Source organism: Lytechinus pictus, chromosome 2, assembly GCF_037042905.1.
Source record: "Lytechinus pictus isolate F3 Inbred chromosome 2, Lp3.0, whole genome shotgun sequence".
NCBI classification, from domain to species: Eukaryota; Metazoa; Echinodermata; class Echinoidea; order Temnopleuroida; family Toxopneustidae; genus Lytechinus; species Lytechinus pictus.
Genome location: NC_087246.1, coordinates 30,342,571 through 30,350,820, shown reverse-complemented (window position 1 = coordinate 30,350,820; position 8,250 = coordinate 30,342,571). Strand labels below are relative to the sequence as shown.

General features: G+C 37.8%; 1 protein-coding gene across 1 annotated transcript; it reads right to left on the bottom strand.

Moving 5' to 3' along the window:
* Positions 1-582: 582 nt before the first annotated feature.
* On the bottom strand, positions 583-7,798 carry LOC129281621 (gastrin/cholecystokinin type B receptor-like). The gene is made up of 3 exons (XM_064095818.1): positions 6,326-7,798; positions 4,226-4,352; positions 583-3,472 (listed from the first exon to the last, which is right to left on the bottom strand). Exons 1-3 carry the CDS (start codon positions 6,923-6,925, stop codon positions 3,045-3,047), a joined length of 1,155 nt encoding a protein of 384 aa, XP_063951888.1. The 5' UTR covers positions 6,926-7,798; the 3' UTR covers positions 583-3,044.
* Between the last annotated feature and the right edge of the window lie 452 nt (positions 7,799-8,250).

The window sequence follows — 8,250 nt, the reverse complement described above, 5'->3', positions numbered from 1 at the left end:
AGGCCAACATCAACCGACAATTGAAAGTTATCCGCTGTGCTTTATCAAAAATTGTTTCATATCTAAGTTAGAAAGTAATGACGTACCTTTCCTCCACTCATCTCTCGTTCCGTATACTCGTTCTCACTAGTCCTGTTGTCTTGCACCGCCACACCTCCCGCTATCTCACCTTTCCTCCTCTCTTCTCCTGCTACCTAATCCCCCTTTTCTTTACCTTGTTCGTCCGCGTTTTTCTAACCGCTGAAAGGGGCGGCGCTACATGAATGCATGCGACAAAGACCCTCGTGATTTTTTAGTGATTGAAAAGGGATCGTAAAAGAAGAAAAATTGGTAGTAAGAAAAAAGAAAAAAAGGAGGAAATATAAAAAAGAGACGGATTTGTTGTGCAAATTTCCTTTATTCAAGAAAAATCAAATTCGCCTTTGTTCATATGACAACCGTGTCTGGCACCGCCCTGATCATGCTGATCAATGATTTTTTTTCACACGGAACACCTTCCTATGTCACTACCCCCCTTATTAATTACTTTCCATTTTCTACCCATTTTTCTCATTCCACACCCCCCCCCTTTCTCTCTTCTAAAGCTCAATAGCGAATGACGTGTTGTTGCAGCTCAGTACATAATTTCCTTTCCAGAATATTCCTAGCTAGCCAGTCAAAAGAACCCGCAAATTAATTTTATTTCAATAAACTTTATTACGTTATGGGTAATAAGATGTTCACAGTGCTTCCTCGAATAAAAAAAAGTACCATGCGTGATGAAATTGTGTGCTCACTAGCGTACCTACGGGGGGGCAGAGGGGACAGTCTGCCCCCCTGACGAGCCACAACCCATGCAAAGGACGTATCCCTGCCCCCCTGACGAGCTTGAAGACCTTTATTGCCCCCCTGACGACCTTGAAGCTCTTTTTTTTTCTTGTCAAATTTTTTGGCGGACGGTTTTGCCCCCCTGTGAAAAATCCTAGGTACGCCACTGTGTGTGCTTCAAGTATGGACAAACTTGCAATGAATGATTGATCGAAAATTAGGGATACAAAATGATAGTCACTGTGATATTATGGTTTTTTTATGTGATCATCAATCATGATTGTGCAACAATCGATTTGACGTGTAACTGTATAACGACTCTATTACAGAAGGTTTGAACGCGAGCAGACCACCTCTTAAACAACTTCAAATTAAATGTATAAAATATATTACGTCCTTTCTTATATAAATAAAAATATACAGTATTTACATTCTACTATTTTTTATTATCATTTTTTTTTTGGGGGGGGGGGGGAAGAGATTGTGAAACACAGGGGACTGTTGCTTTAACAGTTGTATTTAAGCGCAACTCAGAAAGCAAGTCAAACATGAACGATTCTGATTGGTTGAAAAGTAAATTGCGTTTGATTACAGATCAGTTCGCATTGGGCCCCCGGTGAAACTTTTTTTTTTTTTTTTTTTTTTTTGGGGGGGGAGGTCTCGTTTGTATTCAATACACTAACTGGCATTATTCCAATAAACATTGCGTGAACAACACTGTAAACTGGTGGTGTACGTAGTGACCATAATACATGTACAAGGTAAGAATGTAAAAAGTCGGGTGATTTCCCAAGTCATGATAATACACTTTTACAAAAATAATTATGTACAATGAACATCGTGATACCCCTTATTTTTTGCATCATTTTGTCAATACGAATAAATAATATAGACATACATAACCAATGTTCGACTATGTGCACAAGATCTTTCTATTCTTTGATTTTAGTGGCTAATAGGGTGTTAGACTACACTGTACATAATAGTATCTATACATTCGAATAATGATTGAAAAAATGAAGTAAAAAATAAATGCATGCAATTTGTAAATCGAGCAATAAATCAAAATGTAGCTTTAACAAAAAATCCCCGATGATTCGGTTCAGATTTGAAGTCATATTTCGTGACCAGATAATGGAACGTTTAAGCCTAAACAGACCGGGCGTAAAAAACACCCTATGAGGATTTTTTTTGGCTTATTGGTGGTAGTTTCGGTGGGGGGGGGGGGGGGGCACTGACATAAGAAGGCCATCGTCATTGTCGTACAGGGACATTCAACATGGACCTTAAAAATAATTCAGAGTCTCGCTCAGACAACCATGAAGTATTTTTTTTTACCCACTAATGAATCAAAATATTCCAGGCTATTCCAGTGTATCCAGTGTTGAAAATTGCACCCCCCTGATTTTGGCAAATTAGATACCCTTTTCACTAGCTGTACGTGGGTACATCGCTCAGCCGCTAAAATTCACCGTTTCACGTGCTTTCGTGTAGTTACGAGAGTGTTACCTACTTTGTAGTGGGTGCCCCTGGTCGGATGACGTTTGCCTTGACTCAATCACAGCCGGGTCTTTAACTGATTGTCAATATGGTGGGTTTTTTAACCACTACGAAGACGCTTTTTGGAACGCAGAGAACGTAGGGTATTGTCAAAAGCCCTTCATGACAAAGCAGCCTTTGTCTAAAACCTGTGAATATAAAAAAAGCAGTGTCGTCATGGACTCAGGACAATACGACATAGTTGCAATTTATCGTCAGCTCCGAATCTTAGGACGATCTGCTGTCCCGGTTCACCAATTTCCGGCAAAGACCTCTCAGCCATCGTGATTTGACGAGCATTATCAAACAAAATGTCAACGTTCCAGAAAGCGTCTGCGTAATAGTTGCGGAAACTTGCTAATAATAGGTCACTGAAAAACACTTCTGGAAAATGATCATGATGCATGAAGGCATAGGTTAGCAAAAAAATGTTGAACTTTTTAATTTTAAAGTTATAAATGAAAAAACAACCAAGAAAATAAAAATGAAAATTTGTGCAGAAATTGTCAGGTTATCTGTTATTAAAATATTTACTGAATGATGTTTCCCACGACTTTATAATTCACTTTGTAGGAGAACCAAACTATTCTTGGCTTTATTTTTTTTTTAATATAAAATAACAGACACATGTGACAAGTGGGACCTTGTAGCTCAGATCAATATTAACTTATGCCTTTAATTTTTTTCGGATTGCGCATTCACGAGTTGCTCGAGTTGAATGCTACTCGAGAGCTCGCCGTATTTTGAGTTGTGACAGCGGTCTTATCGGTGCTTCCCGCAGTCCCGGTTTCAACAACTTCATCAGCCGGCCGGACTCGGTTAGCAAACCGTCGAACCGCCTTCTCGCATCCCGCCGCCTTGGCGATGCCGTGTCTGAACTCCTTGTTCTTGAACACGTAGATGAAAGGATTCATGCACGAGTTGCAGATGGCAAGGATGACGGAGAAGTGGTAATACCAGGAGGCGAAGTCGACGTTGGCACCGAGGTTGAAAGCTAAGAAGATGAACTGGTTTGGCGCCCAGCAGATCATGAAGGTGACTACGACGACGAGAAGCATTCGCTGAACGTCTTGTGCGATCTTGAGTTGCCAAGCTTCCTTTTGTTTAAGACCGTTGCCATCGTTACCTACATAAAACAAATGCAGTGTGATATTATTTTTATTAGGCTTGTTAGATGAAGACGATGGAGACAATGATTATGATGATGATCATGTTGATCACAGGGTGATGATGATGATGACTCTGATGATGATTCTGATGATGATGACTCTGATGATGATGATGATGTTATTGTTGTTGTTGTTGTTGATGATGATGATGATTATTATGATAATGTTGATGACAGTGACTTTGATGATGATAATGATTATCACTTTAATGATGTTGATGACGGTGACGACGATGATGGTAATGATGCTGATGATCATGATCACGGATATCATGATGACAATGATGATGTTGATGACGATGGTGGTATTACTTTTGATGGTGATGAATATGATGAAGATAATGACAGTCAGTTATGATGATGATGATGATGAATATATAACGGTAATGATGAATGATTTGATTTACTGCTGTGTGAGCCTCTTATTCTTTTGAAATTAAAGATTATCACTATTCGTAAAAGCGATGATGGTTATTATGACGGTGATGTCGACTATAGGTCCTACTGTAATGTTGTTTATTTTGCATACATCTAATGTTGCTGCTGCTGCTGCTGATGATGATGATAATGATGATGATGCTCATGATAATGATGATGGTGTTGGTGATAATGACTACTATCATCATAAAACTTGTGATGATAATGGTGATGAGGCTTATCATAATGATGGTGATGATGAATATCTATGAACAGTCATGTGATTATTTTTACCTTGAAACATATTTCCGTCCAGGGCTTTAGCTTGCTGTCTCAGCGATCGTATCATCTTTGCGTGGCAAAACAGGTTCAGTGTAATGGGAATGAAGTAGATCAATAAGAAGATATATACTCCTATCACCTGTTATGAGAGAGAGAGAGAGAGAGAGAGAGAGTGAGAGAGAGAGAGAGAATAGGTTGATGGAGATATAGTAATGACAATAATAATAACACTACTACTACTACTACTACTACTACTACTATACTACTACTGTTACTGCTAAATAATAATGATAATAATGACACTAATATACTAATAATAATAGTAATGATAATAATAATAACAATAATAATCCGATTATTATATAACACTAAATACATCGGAAAGACGTCTTTAAGCATTTTACAGATATATCATTTTACAGAAAAAAATACATTCAGGACTATGTATGTGGAAAGTCTCGTACCAACAAAAAAAATCCTGAAGCAATAGTTTATGTCAAATGTTTTAGATGGGTTACGATTAGGCATTTTGTATAATAAAATCCACAGCATATAGACATGCACAATAGCAAAAGTGACTACTTTCCTCGAATAAAAAAAATCAATCATTGATGAATTCTCTGAATTAGTTAACATTTTAAAAGAAATTTTAAGATTGCTAAATCTTTATATTCATACCATTTTTAAAGATCGATATGATTTTTTAAAAATCTCACAAGGTTGTTGATATTTTCCTGTAAGGTGCATTTGTTAATCCACGGTAGAAACAAAAATGATTTTCGTATTTTTTTTTCTTAGTATCAATACCTATGATTGGAAATCAAGATGTAAATTGGATTTACATCCTTTAATCATATCTAATGAATAAACGAGAAAATTTTCCAGAAACTCGAATACTGATCTATCGAGGCGATATATTGAAATTGAACGTCGTCAATTACAATAGTTTGCTTTAAAATAAGGATGATGAATGATGAATGAGATTATTATCAGAATTTTGAATAACATGATAATTATCACCATCATCGGCATCACAGAATTTCCCAGAAAAAAACAGAAACCGAGAATAATCGAAGTGTTATCACATAACTGAATCAAAAATATGATTTGACACACCACTTTAAAGCTTAGAGTATCCCCGTTCTGCAGGTGTTACTAATGAATGAGTAAAAAATAATTTAAAGAAAAGCTACCAAACAGTTGTTGGGTGGGTAAAATCTGAATTTCAAGAAGATAATGTTTTGAAAGTTCAATATCTGCTCTATAAATACATCGGCGTCGTCTCCAAGCTAGTTCGATATGGGACGAGATCTGGGGCCTGTCATACAAAGCTCAGTAGTCTTCATAGAAATGTATATTTACGATTGATTTGCATTGACTACAATGTACAATCAATCGTTAATATCAAGCGTATACGATTTATCGCTAAACTTTGTTTTACAGGATCCAGGACTGAAGACGAATAGGCCTATGTGACGTCATTTTTCTACCCATTGATATATGATCATTATTGAGTTAAACAACCCAGAACTCTCATGTTTTCCGTCTTTCTTCCCATTTCTTGTCCCCTTTTCTCCCTTTTTAGGAATGGTTTAGATCCCCCTACTCCCTGTGGCGCCTCTCCTGTAAAATAATACCTCAAAGAAAATAATCATGAACTAACAATGCTCTGGGGGCCGTTTCATAAAGTTGTTTGTAAATTAAGAGCGACTTTAAGCACGACTGGTGAACCTTTCTTACACACTAAACCATCGCTGATTCAATATACCATTTACCACAAGAAAGGATCACCAGTCATTCTTAAAGTCGCTCTTAACTTACGAACAGCTTTATGAAACACCCACCAGGTTATTTTTGAACCTGCATTTATAAAAATACATATTTTGATTATAGGAACGTGTTTTCACTGATTGCCTACACCAAAGACTTATAGCTGATAATCAACAAACGGAGTTGGTGAAGTCCGTCAGCTAATCTAGTATTTCCTTTTAATATAAGGAAACTATAGAATGTAATCATTGATTTTCAAAACAGAACCGAACTTTGTGTCCCTTGGTAATTTTCTCTGCTCGAGTTATCATTATCAAAACCAGAATATATGCAATCTCTAACCTTTTTAAGAGAATCAGTTGGGTAGGGCACGAAATGGCATGCCCCATCCTCGAAATCGTAGACGTAGAAGAAAAACGAGTTAGATATCGCCCCCACCAACCAGCATCCGATCATGATGACGATGGAATACTTGAAGGAGAAAGTTGTCTTGTACTTAATGGGGTGAACGATGGCGAAGTAGCGCTCGAGAGTGATTGAGACAAGACTGTACACGGAGGCAAACACGGTGACCCACATAAGGTATTTAGAGACATAGAATCGGCACATGAGCTCCCCGGCAAACCCCTCAGGGATGGGTGGCGTGAACGGGAAAAGATGGAATGGTATCACCCAAAATGACGTCATAAAATCGGTCACGGCGAGATGGACGATGAATTGGCTCGTGCGGGTACGCAACGACGGGACGCGCAAGAGGACGAAGCAGACGAGCGCGTTGCCGCTCATCCCAATGATGGCGATAAGACCGTATATGGAACGTACTAAAGAGCTGTTTTCAATGCGACTCACAGACCAACCTTCGACGTCATCGAAAGAACTTTCTCCGTCCGGTGACGATGTCGTAGTCATGGCATTAATCTCGTTCTCTAGATCGGACTCCATTTTCTCAACATTTGCGTTTTCACATTCAATTAAGCAGATCGAGTTTCGCTATAATTTCCTAACATCATACTTTTCGCAGATGTAATTTGGTCTCTGTACTTCCGTTAGAAGTTTTGCAATTATCATGTGTGCACTTGACGTGAAATATGATTAGTTTCATTTGGCATGTCAACAAGTTAGAAACAGAATCATCGCTTCAGTATTTAAAGACAATATATTTGTGCTCATCAACTTCAATTAAAGGGGGAAGATAAGGAGCTAGGTAGAAGAAAGGAGAGAGAAAGTTTTTTTTTTTTAATACCACTGATAACCCTACAAAAAGCATTAAACCTTCAAATTGTCAGTTTATATGCGATTTCGAGACACGTAAGCGAGATGATAGACGTTGAACATAATATTATTAGAGTGAGACTGGGGCATATTACCAGGGTGAGTTACATCCAAACTGAAGACTCAATCGTCATCTCTAGCATTTAACCACCGAATCAACGTCTATCAATTCTATTTTCTACTTGTTGATGATAAAAGGAGCTGATAATGCACTTGAACAATGATGCAATGCTCATGTAAGGAAATTTTCTTCCCCTTATAGGCTTTCGTGTAAGCAATTAAATGAATACATGCGAATGGCCGAACAAGAAAAATAACGAAAATTTCGTTTTGAAAAGGCTTTGTGGACTTGGATATAAGTAGTCCGTATTATTTTAATGACAACGTCTGGCCTTGACACTGTGTATATCTCTCTATGCGACTGAATCCACGCTATATACAGTCAAAACGATGTCTTGATTCCGAAGACAATACCTTAGATAATTGAGATATGGATCTAAGTTGCATTCATTTCGCGGTAGCGTTATCCAGAACTGACCTGCAGGCAGAAAAAGATACAAAAAGACAGGAAAAGAAAAGATTAGGAGCGTGTTCATACATTCAGACAATATAATAGTTCATAGATTGTTTATAGATGGTATTATAGCTTATTTGCTGCTTGCTGAACTCAGTAAAAATGATGTTTAACTGTTTATACAATGCTGTTTACATATGAATCTTACCATTGCCGTACGCAGCAGGGGGCAGTTGCCCCCCCCCCCCCGAAATTTTGAAAAAACTGACATTTTTACTGAAAATTTTCACAAAGTTCACCAAATGTATGCAAGAAATTTTTCAATTACATTTGAGAAAAGGGCAAAAGCGCCCCAATGACAAGCTCGGTCGCTACGCTTCCTAAGCTTTTGATTTTTTTTTCTCAAAAAAGTTAATTCACAGTTTAAACAAAATTGAAAGGTATATTCGCCTCGGGTATTCGCCGTGCAGAAATTGTTTAA

Excerpts from the sequence above, each read along its gene's own strand:
- LOC129281621 (XM_064095818.1), bottom strand. The coding sequence starts at position 6,925 with ATGGAGTCCGATCTAGAGAACGAGATTAATGCCATGACTACGACATCG. Across the intron at positions 4,353-6,325 it reads CAACTGATTCTCTTAAAAAG|GTGATAGGAGTATATATCTT; the intron begins GTTAGAGATTGC and ends CTCTCATAACAG. Across the intron at positions 3,473-4,225 it reads GGACGGAAATATGTTTCAAG|GTAACGATGGCAACGGTCTT; the intron begins GTAAAAATAATC and ends TGTTTTATGTAG.